At 46.1% G+C, this 21769-nt stretch overlaps 1 protein-coding gene across 2 annotated transcripts in view; it reads right to left on the minus strand.

Annotated features, from left to right (window-relative positions):
- abcb6a (ATP-binding cassette, sub-family B (MDR/TAP), member 6a) overlaps positions 1-21769 on the minus strand; it is a 183379-nt gene that overhangs the window by 135424 nt on the left and 26186 nt on the right. For both annotated transcript variants that reach the window (XM_055631955.1, XM_055631956.1), the window contains exons 5-8: positions 15238-15330; positions 12849-13041; positions 11199-11320; positions 1103-1212 (exon numbers count right to left, since the gene is read on the minus strand). In XM_055631955.1, coding sequence (XP_055487930.1) covers positions 1103-1212; positions 11199-11320; positions 12849-13041; positions 15238-15330 — 518 coding nt within the window. The remainder of the gene's footprint in view (positions 1-1102; positions 1213-11198; positions 11321-12848; positions 13042-15237; positions 15331-21769) is intronic.

A 21769-nucleotide genomic window follows, 5' to 3' on the forward strand; every position in this document is an offset into this window, starting at 1 on the left:
CAACTCCCCCTCCCATTCCGAATCCGACCTTTCTGTCCTGTGCCCCCTCCATGGCCAGAGTGAGTCCCACCGCAAATTGGAGGAGCGGCACCTCATATTTGGCTTGGGTAGTTTACACCCCAGCGGTATGAACATTGACTTCTCCAATTTCAGGTAGTCCCTGCTTTCTCCCTCCTTCCCCTCCCCTTCCCAGCTCCCCCACAGCCCATTGTCTCCGCCTCTTCCTTTCTTCTTCCCGCACCCCCCCCCCACCCCCACATCAGTCTGAAGAAGGGTCTTGACCCGAAACAAAACCTATTCCTTCGCTCCATAGATGCTGCCTCACCCGCTGAGCTTCTCCAGCATTTTTGTCTACCTTTGATTTTTCCAGCATCTGCAGTTCTTTCTTAAATGCTGAGTTACTCCAGCATTTTTTATCTATCACCGCTGCATTCAGATTACCATGAATTAGTCAACACCGAACAAAGGCTAAAAAAATAAAAATCAAACCTTTGGGAAGATAATCTGTCACACCACTCTCCTTTCTTTCTTCATCAATCACATAACATCTCCGCTCTCCCCACCAACCCATCAGCAGCAACTTGCTATCTCTCCGTCCCAGCTAACAATTATATCCCTCCATTTGCTGTCCCCTTCAAAAACCATCTTTCATTTGCCTGTCAATTTTAGTTTAGTTTAGAGAAGCAACGCAGAACCCGACCCTTCAGCCCATCGAGTCCACACTGACCAGTGATTGCCGCACACTAACACTATCCAACATACACTAGGAACAATTTACAATTATACCAAGCCAATTTATCTCCTCCCGCCTCGATTACTGCAACTCCCTTTACACTGGCATCAGCCGATCTTCCCTGTCCCGCCTGCAACTGGTCCAAAACGCCGCAGCGACACTCCTGACGGGCAACTGAAACAGGGACCACATCACCCCGAATCTGGGGGAGCACCCGGAGAAAACCCACGCAGGTCATGGGTAGAACGTGCAAACTGCGTACAGTCAGCACCCGTAGTCAGGATCGAACCCAGGTCTCTGCAAGGCGCCACCGTGCCGCCGCTAAGTAGCCCCTTTAACAAAGCTACAACTTCATAAAATCAATGTTACCGTTTCAAAGTTGAGCAAAGAGTCAACGGCCTTCGACTTTGCCGCGTTGTCCCTGGTGTTCATTTCTCTCCTGTACTTTGTTCTCCATTCTGTTATCAGAATGGTTGTGGCTGTGAACCAAGGGAACAACAACATCAAACAGTGATCCAACTTACATCAATACATTCTGCAAGCCCACAGTCATTGCACGAGTGGAACTTGGGGCAGCAATTACCAGCAGAAAGCAGAGGCTATCCCGACTGAAGTCCCGTCACCCTTTGCTCCACATGGAAAACAACTCCTTGCCTCCATCCATCCAGCCAACTGAGACAAAAGCACACAGGAAAGCCACCGAGTGGTCACAGGAGTGGAAGGCAACCTCATCTCCATTACACAGCTACATTTCTTCACCAGATAAAAGCTGTCCAGGGTCTGACCTCCCCAGAGGAGCGTGGGTGAAGCTCAACAGACTTGGTGCTGGAGTTGGGCGTTTCAATGCCAGCGTGTGGAGATGGGGGCTCCCTCCGCCAGAGCCCAGCCTGTGAATGTGGAGCAGAACAACAGACAGCCAACCATGTCATCTCTGGGTGCCCGCTCTACCACCCACCAAATGGAGCTCTGTCAGGGCCTGGCGGACATTGACGCCAACAGAGACAACAACCTGGCTGCTCAACACCCGGCTTGAGATCTAACTATTCCTTTGGTTTATGTTTCATTCACACGAAGAAGAAGATCTCAACTGGCTACTAGTCACAGCATGGAACAGCACTCTCGTCATGTTGCTCACATTCTTTACCTGGTGTTCTTTGTTCATTTTTTGGTACTTTCTTTTGGAAGGAGAGTGACATTGGAGAGGGTGCATTAAAAATACACTACAATGTCAAGGAGGCTTCAATACTCTGGAGTAATACACTGTAAACGATATAATAGAAAATAGACAATAGAAGCAGTAGGCCATTCCCCCTTCAAGCCAGCACCTCCATTCATTGTGATCATGGCTGATCATCCACAATCAGTACCCCGTTCCTGCCTTGTCCCCATATCCCCCAACTCCACTATTTTTAAGATCCCTATCTAGCTCTCTCTTGAAAGTATCCAGAGAACCGGCCTCCACCGCCCTCCGAGGCAGAGAATTCCACAGACTCACAACTCTCTGCGTGAAACAGTGTTTCCTCGTCTCCGTTCTAAACATCTCTGTTTCGGGTGGAGACTCTTCTTCAGACCTGGGTCTCGACCTGAAACATCACCCATTCCTTCTCACCAGAGGTGCTGACTGTCCCGCTGAGTCACTCCAGCTTTTTATGTCTATCTTGTGCTCTAAATGTTGTACCTGCCTCAACTAACTCCTCTGATAGCTCATTCTGTATATCCATCACCCCGAGTCAAATAGTTGCCCCTCAGTTCCTATTAAATCTTTCCCCTCTTGTGTTAAAATGAAGAGACTTTTTTGTGTGCAGTAAGTTTTTAATGAAACAAAAGGGCCACCTACAAAGGGTTGTGTAAGAAGCGTCAAAAGTTACTTTCAAGAGAAAGTTTTCTTATAACATGAGTGTCAGGAGCTTTAGTGAGTTATCCCTTTACTGAGTGATACTTTATTATCACATGTGACATGTCACAGTGAGATTCTTTGTTTTACATACATGAATGTAGAGGCGCCACATATAGAGCGCCGACAAGATTACATTTAGTCCCCAATTGGCCCCTGTGTTCTAGCCCCCCCCCCATGCTGTCCCCCCCTTTGTTCTACACCCCCCCCCCCCCCCCCCCCATGCTGGCCCCACTTTGTTCTAGCCCCCCCCCCCCCCCCCCCCCCCAACCCTCTGCCCACCCCCCTTTGTTCTCTACCCCCCCTCCCCCATGCTGGCCCCACTTTGTTCTAGCCCCCCCCCCCCCCCCCCCCCCCCCCCCCCTGCCCCCCCCCCCACTGTTCTACCCCCCCCCCCCCCCCTGCTGCCCCCTTTTGTTCTAGCCCCCCCCCCCCCCCCATGCTGCCCCCCCCCTTTGTTCTACCCCCCCCCCCCATCCCCCATGCTGGCCCCACTTTGTTCTAGCCCCCCCCCCCCCCCCCCCCCCATGCTGCCCACCCCCCTTTGTTCTACCCCCCCCCCCCTATGCTGGCCCCACTTTGTTCTAGCCCCCCCCCCCCCCCCCCCTGCCCCATGCCCACCCCCTTTGTTCTACCCCCCCCCCCCCCCATGCTGGCCCCACTTTGTTCTAGCCCCCCCCCCCCCCCCCCCTGCCAGCCCCCCCCCCCCCCTTTGTTCTACCCCCCCTCCCCTATGCTGGCCCCCCTTTGTTCTAGCCCCCCCCTTTGTTCTACCCCCCCCCCCCCCCATGCTGTCCCCCTTTTGTTCTACCCCCCCCCCCCCCCCATGCTGGTCCCACTTTGTTCAATCCCCCCCCCCCCCATGCTGCCCCCCCCCTTTGTTCTACCCCCCCCCCCCCCATGTTGGCCCCACTTTGTTCTAGCACCCCCCCCCATGCTGCCCCCCCCATTGTTTCTACCCCCCCCTTTGTTCTACCCCCCCCTCCCCCATGTTGGCCCCACTTTGTTCTAGCCCCCTGACGGCAGGCTCCCCTTTATTCTGACTTCATTCACTTCTTGATTAACAGAAACATAGAAAACAGGAGCAGGCCATTCGGCCCTTCAAGTCAGCACCGCCATTCAATCTGATCATGGCCGATCATTCAGAATCAGTACCCTGTGCCTGCCTTTTCCACCTATCCTTTGATTCCGCTAGCCTTAAGAGCTATATCTAACTCTCTTTTGAATGCATCCAGTGAATTGGCCTCCACTACCTTCTGTGGCAGTCTATTAGTCAACATTTGAAGGAGGGGAATGTTCACCTGTTTGAGTTTCAAACCCTTCTTCAGACTGATTGTTGAATTACTCATGATTCTAGCAACGGCAGTCACTTGTAATGTGCATTTTACATAGAATATCAAACTGTTGTCAGTCTGAAGGAGGTCCTCATCCAAAATGTTTTCTGTCCATCCCTCCATTGATGCTGCCTGATTTGCTGAGTTGCTCCAGGACTTTGTTTAAGAAAGAACTGCAGATGCTGGAGAAATCAAAGGTAGACAAAAATGCTGGAGAAACTCAGCATTGAGGAAGCATCTATGGAGCGAAGGAATAGGTGACGTCCAGTCTGAAGAAGGGTCTCGACCTGAAACGTCACCTATTCCTTCGCTCCATAGATGCTGCCTCACCCGCTGAGTTTCTCCAGCATTTTTGTCTACCTTCCTCCAGGATTTTTTTTTAATTTTTTTTTAAAGAAAATAGGTGAAATGGCTAGACATGTTTGTTCTTCACTTAGTTCTTTCAAGTTAGGACAACGCTCCTGCATTCAAATTTTCCCTCGGTGGGAAAATATTCTCAACATAAACTCTCAAGTGCCCTTAAACAAACAAAAAATTATAGGTTTCATTGAGATCATCTGCCATTCCCTTTGCAGAACACAAAGTGCTGGAATAACTCAGCAGGTCAGGCAGCATCTCTGGAGGACATGGATAGGCACTCAGGGTCCGCTGCGTGACTCTAGCGCTCCGCATTCTACGCAAGGTTCCAGCATCTGCAGCTTCTTATGTGCCGTTTCTTTTGAACAGATTGAGCATTTAGTCCACAATTACTCTTTTGTCCTACAGTTAGATAGGTAGGAGAAATTAGTGGATCTGTCTTTCTACTCTAACAATTCCCATGTCCCTGCAGCTAACAGAAGCCAAGTCACGCTCTCATTCACTTCTCATTTGCTACTATGAGCAATGCAGTGAAGTGTCAGCTTACTGCTCTAGCAATGACAGTCAGTTCTTTGATATAAGACATTACAAACACAGGAAAGTGTGGCTGGGCACAACCCCCTCAATTACCTACTGTGGCAAACAAGTCACATTCTCCGGTTTCAGCTCTTTGTCAATAAGAGGTGAAATGGTTCTCTTTCATGTTTCCTGAATCTCAGACATTAAAGACAAACAGCTGGCCTTTCTAACAAAGGCAGTGATGTTCGATTACATGGAAAAGCCCTAGAGGTTGCTCTTTAGGCTTCATCTGAGCAGGCACTCTCCCAAGAACACAGGGTTTAATTATCATCAGAAAGCATTTTTTCCGCTCTTAAGAGTGACTTACTGATGTAAGATGAGAGCACTTTAAAGGCCGGAGATTCCATTGTGACAGACAGTCAAACACAAATCAATTCAGCATCACATGCTCTTAACGGGACAGGAACTGTTACTATCTCCAATCACTTAAAGTGGCGCAGTCCTCCTCTTCCAGTCATTGTTCTGCCTCATCAAACATTCCCACAACAGATGGATTTAATGTAGAGTAAAACATCCTCCAAACTGTCCTGTCAAACACTCTGATATTTGGGCACCCGGTGCATTGGGGGGAGGGTCGGGAGGGAGGGGGTCTCCCAGTCAGTCTGCTCCTGGGCCTGGCCAAGATGGCCAACCGCGGGTCCATGCAGCGGGGTAGTCGACTGCCTGCCCCTTTTCCGGGCCGACGTCCGTGCCCACGTGTCCCTGGAGCGGGAACCCGCGCATGTGTCCACGGGAACTCTGGAAACCGTCCGTGAACGCTGGCTGCCGCGGGAGGTCAATAGACAATAGGTGCAGGAGTAGAGGCCATTCGACCCTGCGAGCCAGCACCGCCATTCAATATGATCATGGCTGATCATCCACAATCAGTACCCCATTCCTGCCTTCTCCCCATATCCCCTCACTCCGCTATCTTTAAGAGCCCTATCTAGCTCTCTCTTGAAAGCATCCAGAGAACCGGCCTCCCCGCCCTCTGAGGCAGAGAATTCCACAGACTCACCACTCTCTGTGAGAAAAAATGTTTCCTCGTCTCCGTTCTAAATGGCTTATTCCATATTCTTAAACTGTGGCCCCTGGTCCTGGACTCCCCCAACATCGGGAACATGTTTCCTGCCTCTAGCGTGTCCAAACCCTTAACAATCTTGAATGTATTGTTGATAAAGTTGGCGTTATATTAATCTGACGACCGTTTGTTTATAAACTGCCAATATAGGCAGCCTTTGATCGTGTTAATACTCTGTATGTTTTGTTTTGTTTTCTGAATAAATGTATTTGTATATTAAAAAGCAGATTGGTACCTCAAATTACCCGAAACATCCGTTTTTTCCTCCACATGAGGATGCAGTGTGGTCCAATTTACAAAATGCATTGCAATGACTCACCTACCCTATTCTATCAGCCTCTTAAAGCTGTGACAGAGTGGAGAATCTGTGGAATTCTCTGCCACAGAAGGTAGTTGATGCCACAGTTCATTGGCTATATTTAAGAGGGAGTTAGATGTGGCCCTTGTGGCTAAAGGGATCAGGGGCTACGGAGAGAAGGCAGGGATGGGATACCGAGTTGGATGATCAGCCATGATCATATTGAATGGCGGTGCAGGCTCGAAGGGCCGAATGGCCTACTCCTGCACCTATTTTCTATGTTTCTATGTGACATCCACCACCAAGGAGGATAAGAACACATGGGAACGCTACAACCTGCATCTTCCCATCCAATCCTCGCACACCATTCTGACATGAAAGATATCACTGTTCTATCATTGCCAGAGTCTAAACCACGGACCGCTCTTCCAGTCACTCCCTCTACTCACCTCTCCCATCACGCAAGAGGAACAGAGGTTTGAAAACGCCCATCTGCAGATTCAGAGACAGATTCTTCCTGGCTGTTATCAGGCAACTGAACCGTCCTCTCACCAACTAGAGAGCAGCCTGACCTCCCATCTACCTCATTGAAGACCCTCAGACTATCTTTAATCAGTCTCTACTGGACAGCGTGCAACAACAATTTTTTTCACTGTAACTCAGTAAATGTGACGATAATAAACTAAACTAAGAAAGACTGTGGTGGTGAAAAGCTCTCGATCACCTTCCCAAGAGCAAGTTGATAACGGCAACAAATGTTTAGTTCAGTTTCTTGTCCCGTGTACCGGGGTACAGTGAAAGCTTTTGTTTCTTACCAGTCAACGGAACGACAATACATCATTACAATCGAGCCGTACAGTTTCCAGATGCATGATAAGGAAACATAGAAACATAGAAAATAGGTGCAGGAGTAAGCCATTCGGCCCTTCGAGCCTGCAACGCCATTCAATATGATCATGGCTGATCATCCAACTCAGTATCCTGTACCTGCCTTCTCTCCATACCCCCTGATCCCTTTAGCCACAAGGGCCACATCTAACTCCCTCTTAAATACAGCCAATGAACTGGCCTCAACTACCTTCTGTGGCACAGAATTCCAGAGATTCACCACTCTCTGTGTGAAAAATGTTTTCCTCATCTCGGTCCTAAAAGATTTCCCCCTTATCCTTAAACTGTGACCCCTTGTTCTGGACTTCCCCAACATCGGGAACAATCTTCCTGCATCTAGCCTGTCCAACCCCATAAGAATTTTGTATGTTTCTATAAGATCTCCCCCTCAATCTCACCAAGACCCTGTACAACTGCAGCAGAACCTTCCTGCTCCTATACTCAAATCCTTTTGCTATGAATGCTAACATACCATTCGCCTTCTTCACTGCCTGCTGCACCTGCATGCCTACTTTCAATGACTGGTGTACCATGACACCCAGGTCTCGTTGCATCTCCCCCTTTCCTAATCGGCCGCCATTTAGATAATAGTCTACTTTCCTGTTTTTGCCACCAAAGTGGATAACCTCACATTTATCCACATTATACTGCATCTGCCATGCATTTTCCCACTCACCCAGCCTATCCAAGTCACCTTGCAGCCTCCTAGCATCCTCCTCACAGCTAACACTGCCCCACAGCTTCGTGTCATCCGCAAACTTGGAGATGTTGCATTCAATTCCCTCATCCAGATCATTAATATATATTGTAAATAGCTGGGGTCCCAGCACTGAGCCTTGCGGTACCCCATTAGTCACTGCCTGCATTGTGAAAAGGACCCGTTTACTCCTACTCTTTGCTTCCTGTTTGCCAGCCAGTTCTCTATCCACATCAATACTGAACCCCCAATACCGTGTGCTTTAAGTTTGTATACTAATCTCTTATGTGGGACCTTGTCGAAAGCGTTCTGAAAGTCCAGATATAACACATCCACTGGTTCTCCCTTATCCACTCTACTAATTACATCCTCGAAAAATTCTATAAGATTCGTCAGACATGATTTACCTTTCGTAAATCCCTGCTGACTTTGTCCAATGATTTCACCACTTTCCAAATGTGCTGCTATCCCATCTTCAATAACTGATTCTAGCAGTTTCCCCACTGCCGATGTTAGACTAACTGGTCTGTAATTCCCCGTTTTCTCTCTCCCTCCCTTTTTCAAAAGTGGGGTTACATTAGCTACCCTCCAATCCTCAGGAACTACTCCAGAAACTAAAGAGTTTTGAAAAATTATCACTAATGCATCCACTATTTCTGGGGCTACTTCCTTAAGTACTCTGGGATGCAGCCTATCTGGCCCAGGGGATTTATCGGCCTTTAATCCATTCAATTTACCCAACACCACTTCCCGGCAAACTTGGATTTCACTCAGTTCCTGAGCCAAGCTCCCTCAACAATACCCCATTATATTGGTATTGGTTTATAATTGTCACGTGAACTGAGGTATAGTAAAAAACATGTGTTTGTGTGCAATGCTATATAATCAAATCATTCTCTACACGAGTAGAATCAAGCCATACACAAGTATAAAAATGTAAGAAGGAACTGCAGGTGCTGGTTTAAACCGAAGATAGACACAAAATGCTGGAGTAACAAAGAGAAAAATACCAGAGTGCAGAATAGTTTTGCAGCATTGCAGTGTAACAGTTTGAGAGAAAAAGTCCAGCTCCGAAATGCAGCAGGCTGGAAGATCCAGACTACCCTCTAACTTATGGCTGGACTATTCAGACGTCTGAAAACAGAGGGGAGGAAACTGCTCCTGAATCTGGTGGCCCGTGCTTCCAAGCTTTTGTACCTTCTGCCCAATGGGAAAGGTGAGAAGAGTCAATGACCAGTCCGAAAAAGCACCTTGATTATGTTTAAGAAGGAACTGCAGATGCTGGAAGAATCGAAGGTAGACGAAACAAGCTGGAGAAACTCAGCGGATGTGGCAGCATCTATGGAGCGAAGGAATAGGTGATGTTTCGGGTCAAGACCCGAATCGTCACCTATTCCTTTCCTCCATAGATGCTGCCTGATCCCCTGAGTTTCTCTAGCTTTGTCTACCTTCAACTTGATTATGTTGGCTGCTTTCCCAAAGCAATGTAAGGTGTAGATGGAGTTGATGGTGGGGAGTCTGATCTGTGTGATGGACTGGACATCAACAACACTGCAATTTCTTGTGATCCTGGGTAAACCTGGTCTAAAAACAAGCTTGTGATGCATCACGGTGGTATGCATATAAGATTATTAAGGGTTTGGGCACGCTAGAGGCAGGAAACATGTTCCAGATGTTGGGGGAGTCCAGAACCAGGGGTCACACAACAGTTTAAGAATAAGGGGTAAGCCATTTAGAACGGAGACAAGGAAACACAGAGAGTGGTGAGTCTGTGGAATTCTCTGCCAAAGGGCGGTGGAGGCTGGTTTTCTGGATACATTCAAGAGAGAGCTAGATAGGGCTCTTAAAGATAGCGGAGTCAGGGGATATGGGGAGAAGGCAGGAACAGGGTACTGATTGGGGAGAATCAGCTATGATCACATTGAATGGTGGTGCTGGCTCGAAGGGCCAAATGGCCTACTCCTGCACCTATTGTCTAAAATGATGCAGCTTTTTAAAGTTGCTGCAGCAAACCTGGCCTGGGAAAAAAAAGTAACTAAACCATATTTGTGTAGGAAAGAACTGCAGATGCTGATTTAAACTGAAGATAGACACAAATTGCTGGAGTAACTCAGCGGGACAGACAGCATCTCTGGAGAGAAGGAATGGGTGACATTTCGGGTCGATTCACTTCTTCAGTATGAAGGGTGAAATGACACCCATTCCTTCTATCCAGAGATGCTGCCTGTCCCACCGAGTCGCTGACGTCTCTCAGAGCGATTGAGATGTCCAGCGCAGAGACTCTTTAGTCCACTACATCCATGCCAACCTTTTTGCCCATCCATACAAACCCCCAGTTGCCTGCATTAGGAGCAGTCTGTCTAATTGTCTATTAAACTTCCACGAGTAGTAGCTCTAATCAATAACCAAAAATCTGTAGCCTCCTTTTGCTCTGGTATTTTATTTAATTCACATGTTTAATCAATAATGTTTTATTATTAATGTTTAATGTTTTGTGTGTCATTCCTAGCTGTCACTGTGTGTCATGTTGTCACTTGCGGGCGGAGCGCCAAGGCAAATTCCTGGTATGTGAATACTTGGCCAATAAACTTTCATTCATTCATTCATTCAAACACAGTAATTACATCTGATAACTCAAGGCAGGTAAATGTGTGTTTTTGGTATAAGAGTTATTTGCAGTGCACTTCCTCTAATAACATGTTCCAGATAGACTATCCACTCCTTCCTCTCCCTAATGTTTTTGTCACTCCTACCACGAGGATTAGATTTTTATCAACACTGTTAATGCCTCTCATAATGTTAAACATTTATCTGTTTTATACAGACCAGGTAAACCATTGAAGGTAGACAAACATGCTGGAGAAACGCAGCGGTGAGGCAGGAATCAGGGGTGTAAACTACCCAAGCAAAATATAAGGTGCTGCTCCTCCAATTCGGCCTGGGCCTTCTCCATGGCCAGAGTGAGTCCCATCATAAATTGGAGGAGCAGCACCTCATATTTCGCTTGGGTAGTTTACACCCCAGCGGTATGAACATTGGCTTCTCCAATTTCAGGTAGTCCTTGCTTTCTCCTCCTTCCCGACCCCTTCCCAGCTCTCCCACAGCCCACTGTCTCCGCCTCTTCCTTTCTTCTTCCCGCTCTCCCCACCCCCACATCAGTCTGAAGAAGGGTCTCGACACGAAACGTCACCCATTCCTTCGCTCCATAGATGCTGCCTCACCCGCTGAGTTTCTCCAGCTTTTTTGTCTCCCTTCAATTTTTTCAGCATCTGCAGTTCCTTCTTAAGCATGTAAACCATTGACAACAGTTAACACTCAAGAAGGTATCAAGGAATAATGTATGGGATCGGATACTTACTCAAGTAGAACACCATGCATATAAAGACAATGAGTCCAAACCAGGCATTGAAATTTGTACTGAAGTAAATGATGGCGATGACAATATCAGCAATCATCGGGAAGATGATGAAAATAATGTAGCTGGAAAATAAAGTTTATTTATTAGATTAAGCACAATTACAGCCATTAAATCAAAAATACAAACTGCTGGAAATTAGTCAGTAAATTAGAAAGCGGCTGTGAAAAGAAAAACAAAGGTGTTCATGGCCTGAATAGCGTTTGGATTAAGTTCCTGTGTTACTAAACACTGGCTTCTGATCAGCAACAATCTTAAAACATAGAAACCAATGGCATTTTGTGTATAACTGCTGACATTTGCCAGGACTCGAGGGTCTGAGCTATTGGGAGTGGTTGAGAAAGCTGGGACTCTATACTTTGGAGGGCAGAAGGATGAGGAGTGATCTTATAGAGGTGTATAAAATATTAGACAATAGGTGCAGGAGTAGGTCATTCGGCCCTTCGAGCCAGCACCGGCATTCAATGTGATCATCGCTGATCATCAACAATCAGTACCCCGTTCCTGCCTTCTCCCCATATCACCTGACTCCGCTATCTTTCTCTAGCTCGCTCTTGAAAGTATTCAGAGAACCGACCTACACTGCCCTTTGAGGCAGAGAATTCCACACTCACAACTCGCTGTGTGAAGAAGTGTTTCCTCATCTCCGTTCTAAATGGCTTACCCCTTATTCTTAAACTGTGGCTCCTGGTTCTGGATCCCCCAACATCGGGAACATGTTTCCTGCCTCTAGCGTGTTCAAACTCTAATCAATCTTATATGTTTCAATAAGATCCTCTCATCCTTCTAAACTCCAGAATATACAAGCCCAGCTGCTCCATTCTCTCAGCATATGACAGGAATAGATTGGGTATATGCACAGTTTCTTGCCCAGAGTTGGGGAATCGATGACCAGAGGACACAGGTTTAAGGTGAAGGGGAAAAGATTTAATAAGAATCTGAGGGGTAACTTTTTCACACATGGTGGGTGTATAAAGTGAGCTGCTAGAGCAGGTAGTTGAGCCAGCGACTTTCAAAACATTTAAGAAACAATTAGATAGGTACATGGGTAGGATAGGTTTGGACACGCTAGAGGCAGGAAACATGTTCCCGATGTTGGGGGAGCCCAGACCCAGGGGCCACAGTTTAAAAATAAGGGGTAAGCCATTTAGAACGGAGACGAGGAAACAATTTTTCTCACAGAGAGTTGTGAGTCTGTGGAATTCTCTGCCTCAGAGGGCGGTGGAGGCCGGTTCTCTGGATACTTTCAAGAGAGAGCTAGATAGGGCTCACAAAGATAGCGGAGTCAGGGAGAAGGCAGGAACGGGGTACTGATTGTGGATGATCAGCCAAGATCAGATTGAATGGCGGTGCTGGCTCGAAGGGCCGAATGGCCTCCTCCTGCACCTATTGTCTATAGTCTGGAGGAATATGTGCCAAACACAGGAAGGTGGGACTAGTATAGATGGGTGGTGTGGGCAACTTGGGCCACGGGGCCTGTTTCCACATTGTATGACTCTATTCACCAGCCAAATCTATGCTAATAATGGCAGACATAAACCCTAGCAGAAACACACCAATTGCTGAAGAATACCCTTGCATTATCTTCAGTACCTCAGCAAGCTGTTAATACTGTTGGTGCCACGGTCCACACTGCGAAGGACTTCCCCAGTCTTTCTGCCAAGGTGCCAGCGAAGGGAAAGGGAATGAAGGTGAGCAAAAAGTCCGATCTGAACATGTCGGCTGGTGTATTGTTGGACTTTAATCCACATAAAGGAACGTATGTTGTTTACAAATCCAGATGACCCTGAACCAAAACAAACAGCAGTTAAGCATAAACTACAATACATTCTAATTTATCCGGTAGTTATGTACCAACAATTCTCATGCACCCAGCAAAAATCTTTTGAGTCTAAAGAAGGGTCTCTACCCGAAAAGTCACCCTTTCCTTCTCCCCAGAGATGCTGTCTGTCCAGCTGAGTTACACCATCTTTTTGCGTCTATCTTAGGGTTTAACCAACATTAAACGGCGACTACAGCTCGGCGTTTAATACCGTCATCCCGTCCAAGCTGGTTACCAAGCTCACGGAACTGGGCCTCTGGACAATGAAATTCTTGCTTTGCTTCAGCACAACAGAACATAGTAGGCATGACTACAGGACAGATCAGTGTGTCCATATACCATTATATAAATATATACACACATCAATAAATAAACTGATAAAGTGCAAATAACAGATAATGTTCAGAGTTTTGTCCGAGCCAAGTTTAATAGCCTGATGGCTGTGGGGAAGCAGCCATTCCCGAGCCTGGATGTTGCAGTCTTCAGGCTCCTGTACCTTCTACCTGAAGGTAGCGGGGAGATGAGTGTGTGGCCAGGATGGTGTGGGTCCTTGATGATACTGCCAGCCTTTTTGAGGCAGCGACTGCGATAGATCCCCTCGATGGAAGGGAGGTCAGAGCCGATGATGGACTGGGCAGTGTTTACTACTTTTTGTAGTCTCTTCCTCTCCAGGGCGCTCAAGTCGCCGAACCAAGCCACGTTGCAACCGGTCAGCATGTTCTCTACTGTGCACCTGTAGATGTTAGAGAGAATCTTCCTTGACAAACCGACTCTCCGTAATCTTCTCATAGCAATTCTTGCTATTGAAGGGAGTGCAGCGTAGGTTTACAAGGTTAATTTCCGGGATGGCGGATCTGTCATATACTGAGAGAATGGGGCGGCTGGGCTTGTATACTCTGGAGTTTAGAAGGATGAGAGGGCAACTTATTGAAAAATATAAGATTATTAAGGGTTTGGACATGCTAGAGCCACTGATTGAGGATGATCAACCATGATCACATTGAATGGCAGCGCTGGCTCGAAGGGCCGAATGGCCTACTCCTGGACCTATTGTCTATTGTCTAATGTTTATTGCTACAGAAAACAATCCAAGTTTGTTCAGCCTTTCCATGAAACTAGTAGCTCCTCATCCACACAGCATTCTGGCCACATTCTTTCTCTGTGCAACTGTATTATCCACCATGCTTCAAGTTCACGTACACATATATGCCTCTATCTTGGGTAAAACCTGGGGTGGAGGTTGTGGTAGGGAAGGCATTGTGTCTGTACCAGTTCTTCAAAAGAGCTCTTAAATTGAATTAATTTCAGTAACAGATATGACTACCAAAATATTATTTATCATACTGCATTCCCCGTCCAAATTGGCTGAAACATTTTCTAGATTACAATGACATGTGCATTTCCAATGTACTGGATTGCCTGCTACACGCTTTGGAATATTGTCTTCTGCCCTAATGAAAAGAGCTGTGGAAATAGAATTCTTCTAGACCACTTGACTCTGGGTAAGAAGGACCTGCAGATGCTGGCTTCAATCAAAGATAGACACAAACAACTGGTGTAACACAGCGGGTCTGAGAGCATCTCTGGAGAAAAGGAATAGGTGATGAGTCGGAAGAAGCGAAACGTCACCTATTCCTTTTCTCCAGAGAAGCTGACTGACCTGCTGAGTTACTCCAGCTGTTTGTGTCTATCTTTGATTTAAGCCAGCATCTGCAGTCCCTTCACTTGACCCCAAGCCTTTACAAAAACTTGTTTGTTTTAAACAAAATAAACAAAGTCAAAGAGGAGGATTCCAGAGCACCACAATTTTCAGTGAGAGACATTGATAGTATTTGTAGGTAGGCAGAAATGCTGGAGAAACTCAGCGGGTGAGGCAGCATCTATGGAACGAAGGAATAGGTGACATTTCGGGTCGAGACCCGTCTTCAGTCTGAAGAAGAGTCTCGGCCCAAAACGTCGCATATTTCCTTCGCTCCATAGATGCTGCTGCACCCGCTGAGTTTCTCCAGCATTTTTGTCTACCTTCGATTTTCCAGCGTCTGCAGTTCCTTCTTAAACAACATGACAGTATTTGTTATATTCAACATAGATTCAAATTTATGTTCCTTTGCATTGAATCAAATAACAAAACTTAAAATTCACTCCAGGTCGACCTCTTACCTGTACCACCTCCCTGCAGGAATTTGAGGAGGACATACAAGCAGACGGTCGTGGCTAGGGTCTTCCATGGGGCTTCATCACTCAGTTCATTCACTGTGTAATAAAAGAGGGGTACATTAGTACAGTGATGCAAGGGGGACCTGGCGTGAGGGGGGGGTGGGGGGGGCACCGAGATCAAAGGGGGAGTTGGTGATGGAACAGGAGCGTGAGCAATGTAGAAGGCAAGACCATTTTTCCTGCATTTCCATTGAATCCTGACTTTGCAGAATCTACTTTACCATTTTGACTGGTGACAGACCAGGATTCTCATGAGCTGCTGAAGACAACTGAAGCTGCTGATTCTTTCAACAAGACAACAAGCCTAATGGGTCTGTCCCACTTAGGTGTTTTTTGGGCGACTGCCGCAAAATTTTCAACATGTTGAAATTTTTTCGGCGACAATGTTTGCCGTCATAGGTTGTAGGTGTTATCGTAGGTTGTCGCCAGGTGTCGTAGGTGAATTCCATTAAAACTAGTCCCTGGCAGTCGCCTAAAGTCTCGCCTAAGTGGGACAGGCCCTTAAGAGCCATTACCTTCAGGTTCAAGAACAGCTTCCTCCAAAAACAAAATCAGGTTCTTGAACCAAAAGGACAAAGTTCGACTCAGTAGGTCACACAGAATCTTTGGAGAACATGGATATGTGATGTTTTGGGTGAGGACCCTTCTTCAGCCCTGCATTTTGCACCTTGTGTTCCTTTGTTTGTGTCTCTCCGTTACAGCCATCATTTCATATTTTTGGCTCATTCCCCCCCACTGTCCCAATTAACATAATAGCCATATGGCCTCCACAACCTATCCCAAACCAGGAAACCCTGGCGCCATCCTCTCAAAGATATTTGCTTTATCCTATCCAACACTCCCTCATTCTCAGCAACTTAAACACAATATGATTTCTCTTTTTCCAGCTCTGACACTAAGAACTTTGACCCGAAATATTCCCTAGGACATTGAGGGAAGTTAGTGTAGAAATAGCCGTGGCTATGACAGAAATATTTCAAATGTCATTAGAAACGGGAATAGTGCCGGAGGATTGGCGTACTGCGCATGTTGTTCCATTGTTTAAAAAGGGTTCTAAGAGTAAACCTAGCAATTATAGACCTGTTAGTTTGACGTCAGTGGTGGGCAAATGAATGGAAAGGATACTTAGAGATAATATATATAAGCATCTGGATATACAGGGTCTGATTAGGAACAGTCAACATGGATTTGTGCATGGAAGGTCATGTTTGACTAATCTTCTTGAATTTTTTGAAGAGGTTACTCGGGAAATTGATGAGGGTAAAGCAGTGGATGTTGTGTATATGGACTTTAGTAAGGCCTTTGACAAGGTTCCTCATGGAAGGTTGGTTAAGAAGGTTCAATTGTTGGGTATTAATGGTGGAGTAGCAAGATGGATTCAACAGTGGCTGAATGGGAGATGCCAGAGAGTAATGGTGGATGGCTGTTTGTCAGGTTGGAGGCCAGTGAATAGTGGGGTGCCACAGGGATCTGTGTTGGGTCCACTGTTGTTTGTCATGTACATCAATGATCTGGATGATGGTGTGGTAAATTGGATTAGTAAGTATGCAGATGATACTAAGATAGGTGGGGTTGTGGATAATGAAGTAGATTTTCAAAGTTTACAGCGAGATTTATGCCAGTTGGAAGAGTGGGCTGAAAGATGGCAGATGGGGTTTAATGCTGATAAGTGTGAGGTGCTACACCTTGGCAGGACAAATCAAAATAGGACGTACATGGTAAGGGAATTGAAGAATGCAGTTGAACAGAGGGATCTGGGAATAACTGTGCACAGTTCCCTGAAGGTGGAATCTCATGTAGATAGGTTGGTAAAGAAAGCTTTTGATGTGCTGGCCTTTATAAATCAGAGAACTGAGTATAGAAGTTGGGATGTAATGTTAAAATTGTACAAGGCATTGGTGAGGCCAATTCTGGAATATGGTGTACAATTTTGGTCGCCCAATTATAGGAAGGATGTCAACAAAATAGAGAGAGTACAGAGGAGATTTACTAGAATGTTGCCTGGGTTTCAGCAACTAAGTTACAGAGAAAGGTTGAACAAGTTAGGTCTTTAATCTTTGGAGCGCAGAAGGTTAAGGGAGGACTTGATAGAGGTCTTTAAAATGATGAGAGGGATAGACAGAGTTGACGTGGATAAGCTTTTCCCACTGAGAGTAGGGAAGATTCAAACAAGAGGACATGACTTGAGAATTAAGGGACATAAGTTTAGGGGTAACATGAGGGGGAACTTCTTTACTCAGAGAGTGGTGGCTGTGTGGAATGAGCTTCCAGTGAAGGTGGTGGAGGTAGGTTCGATTTTATCATTTAAAAATAAATTGGATAGTTATATGGACGGGAAAGGTATGGAGGGTTATGGTCTGAGCGCAGGTAGATGGGACTAGGGGAGAATACGTGTTCGGCACGGACTAGAAGGGCGGAGATGGCCTGTTTCCGTGCTGTAATTGTTATATGGTTATATGGAAATATTACCTGAAATATGGAATGAGCTGCCGGAGGAGGTAGTTGAGGCAGATACTATCGGGAACATGAAGTGTTTTTTTTTCTAAAATGAAAATACTGGTTCTGTTCTGTTGTTTTTGCACAATCCGCAGGCATTGCCACTTTCATTTCACTGCACATCATGTATGTGTATGTGACAAATAAAGTTGACTTGACTTGATAGGAAAGGTTAAGAGGTATGGGCCAAACGCAGGCATGCGGGACCCGTGTAGACGAGGCATGTTGGTCAGCGTGAGCAAGTCAGTGTCCACACTTTACAACTCTCTGACTCTGTGATATGTCCATAGACGCTGCCTGACCTGCTGAGTGTTTCCAGCAGTTTCTGCTTTTAGTCCTATTAGCACAATTCTTGCAGTCAAGAATGTTGCTCTGAAGAAACAATCTTCTACTTTCTTTCCCACCCCAAAAAATAAAATGGTGAGACCCTCTCTCGGCCCCAGACAATCGCTCAGAACTTCACTCCATCCTCCGAAGCCGTTGCTCCCTTTCATTGCAGCTGCAGACTGAGAAACAAAAAAATGAAAACATGTCCCACGTCAGTCTCCAATCCTCGGCAATCTCCCTTTGGCACTAGTTTACACAAGCAGACAATAGGAGCGCTGTCTCAGCCAGGAAACCAGCTTGGCATCGCTTTTGTTAAAGGAGCACTGCCTCTAATCTTAACTGGCAAGAAAGCTGACCTCAGCCCCACAGGTCATCAAGTGTTCAAAAGATGGCATTTAACTCCATCTCTTTAATGTGGCGCCAACACATTTCTCATCGGGAGGAGCTCACAGGCTCTTTTCACATCCTTCGAAACCGGTTCAGGGAATAAGGGGGAAAGAGGGCAAGCGGCAAGCATTTTGTGTTTTTCTTATAAAGAACAAAATCAATGAGTTCCCTTTGAGTCTGACAGAGTCAGTGAAACCACTGCTGCAAAAGCTTGAGAAATCCCACAATCAAGATGTTTGATGTCTCAAGAACTGGATGGGAGAGGCAAGTGCAATTGGTATCCATGTGAAAAGCCATGCACAAATTATTCAGGATCAGCTTTCAGAATGCAGCTTGGACTGATTTCACAGTTAACAATGACTTCACTCATTACAGTCATGAAGTTGTACGGCATAAAAATGGTTCCTTCGGCCCACCACATCCATGCCGACCTTTTTGCCCATCGACACTAATCCCATTTGCCCGCTTAAGGTCTTTTCATTCTATACCTTGCCTAGTTAAGTGACTGTTTCTTAAAGGTATCTAACGCCACCACCTCCTCGAGCAGGAAGTTCCAATTATCAAAAACTAGATCTAAATAACTAGAACCTAAAACACTTCTTCTAAACTTTCCTATCCATCTACTTGTCCAAATGTCTTTTAAATGTTGTGATTGTATCCACTTCTAACAGATCCTTTGGCAGCTCATTCCATTCACCAAGATCCCTGTTGAAAAACCTGCCCCTACGGTCCCCTCTAGATCTTGCTCCACTCACCTTGAACCTGATATCTTGTTTTAGGCTCCCCTACCCCATGGCAATCCACCTTATCTACGCTTCTCCTGATTTTTATAAACTAAAATCAGCACAGCTTCCTTCGTTCCTCAAAAAACCATCCCAGTTTATCCAGTTTCTCCTTATAACTCAAGCCCCGCTTAATCAGGTCCCGACCCGAAACGTCACCGGAGATGCTGCCTGACCCGCTGAGTTACTCCAACATTTTGTGCCTCTGTTTGGTGTTAACCAGCATCTGCAGTCCCAAGCACTCTGTGAAACGTCACCTATCCATGTTCTCCACAGATGCTGCCTGACCCGCTGAGTTACTCCAGCACTCTGTGAAACATCACCTATCCATATTCTCCACAGATGCTGCCTGACCCACCGAGTTGTGGTGCAGCAGCATCTATGGAGCTAAGGAAATAGGCAACGTTTCCGGCCGAATCTTCTGGAAATAGGCAACGTTTCGGGCCGAAACCCTTCCGGGTTTCGGCCCGAAACGTTGCCGATTTCCTTAGCTCCATAGATGCTGCTGCACCCGCTGAGTTACTCCAGCACTCTGAAACGTCACCTATCCATGTTCCCCACAGATGCTGCCTGACCCGCGGAGTTACTCCAGCACTCTGTGAAACGTCACCTATCCATGTTCTCCACAGATGCTGCCTGACCCGCTGAATTACTGCACCACTGTGTGTTTCCTTGCACACTATTCTGTCTATTTTCTCTTTTGCACTACCTGATGTACTTGTAGATGATACGATTTACCTGAATAGCCATCAAATCATAGTTTTCACTCTAAGTCAGTACACGCGACACTAATAAACCAGTATCAATAAACCAATACCAATATTCACAATACCAAACTCTGACCTAGTGTGATGCCACTCCTTTTACTCAACCAATGGCAATCATGCTTTCAGACACCTGGGCCCCAAGCAAATTTCCTCGTGTACGAAGGTACTGCAGATGCTGACTTAAACCAAAGATAGACACAAAATGCTGAACATATGCAGCGGGGACAGGCACCATCGCTGGAGAGAAGGAATGGGTGACGTTTCGGATCGAGACGCTTCTTCAGACTTCAAAGTCTGCGAAGGGTCTCGACCCAAAACGTCACCCGTTTCTTTTCTCCAGAGATGCTGCCTGTCCCCACTGCATTTATTCAGCATTTTGTGTCTATCTTTAGAATTCCTTTCCTCAGCGACATCAATATATTCAAACCTTTTTCAAGATGCTTGAAGATTCTCAATATTTCCTTCTTTGCCTGAACGTCATCCATGATCACAATGAATGGCGGTGCTGGCTCAAAGGGCTGAATGGCCTACTCGTGCACCTATTGTCTACTGTCTATTGTCAATACGTGTTTGATAATGATGTTCGACACAGAATGCTGGAATAGCTCAGCGGGACAGGCAACATCTCTGGAGAGAAGGAATGGGTGACATTTCGGGTCGAGACCCTTCTTCAGATAATGATGTGAAGGCTAAAAATATTTATCCTTAAAGGAGACGCAAAAACAGAAAATGCTGGAGACACTCAGCACGTCATGGAGCTTCAGTGGAAAGAAGAGTTAATGCTCAGAACTCTGATGAAGGACTTTGACCTGAAACATTAACAGTTTCTCATTCCACTCATGCTGCTTGACCTGTTAAGTACTTCCAGCATGTTCTTTTTCTATTTCAGGTCTCAACATGTGTACTTTGTTGATTTTTACCCGAAACAGATGACCTGTTCATTTGTTGCCACACGAGGCATTCTGCAGGCTAGTAATTCCTACATGACAACTTACTTTCATCACCCTCATTTACCTATCAAAGTGGTTTGGGAGTGTCCTCGGGTTGTGACAGGAGCTACTAAAATGCAGAAATTCCTTTATAAATCTGCTATAAACGTACTGTTATATATTAGCAAGTTTATGTGGTTTCAATTTTGCTAATTGATGCGGAAAGATTCAGGCTTTGCAAGTATAACGTGCAGCTCTTATGCAGCAGAGCAATTTTTGGTGCTGAAGGATAGCTTCTTACTGAATCACACATGCTGAAGCATGGATTGGACTAGGCAAGACTGCCCTCTCCTGACTGAGACAGAAGTGCAGCCATGAGGATCCCCAGCGCTGCCTATCCGCCACAAGGGATGGAACAAGGAAGGGTTTATTGTGGCAGATTACACAGAACAGAATATGATTTAGTCAAGAGAAAATGGACATTGTGCTTCCAAACAACTATCCACCCATTAAAGATCATTTGAAGTTGTAAAGTACTACATAGAAACATAGAAAATAGGTGCAGGAGTGGGCCATTCGGCCCTTCGAGCCTGCACCGCCCTTCAATATGATCATGGCTGATCATCCAACTCAGTATCCTGTACCTGCCTTCTCTCCATACCCCCCGATTCCTTTAGCCACAAGGGCCACATCTAACTCCCTCTTAAATATAGCCAATGAACTGGCCTCAACTACATTCTGTGGCAGAGAATTCCACAGATTCACCACTCTCTGTGTAAAAAATGTT

This window comes from Leucoraja erinacea, unplaced genomic scaffold (genome assembly GCF_028641065.1).
Source record: "Leucoraja erinacea ecotype New England unplaced genomic scaffold, Leri_hhj_1 Leri_97S, whole genome shotgun sequence".
Lineage (NCBI taxonomy): Eukaryota > Metazoa > Chordata > Chondrichthyes > Rajiformes > Rajidae > Leucoraja > Leucoraja erinaceus.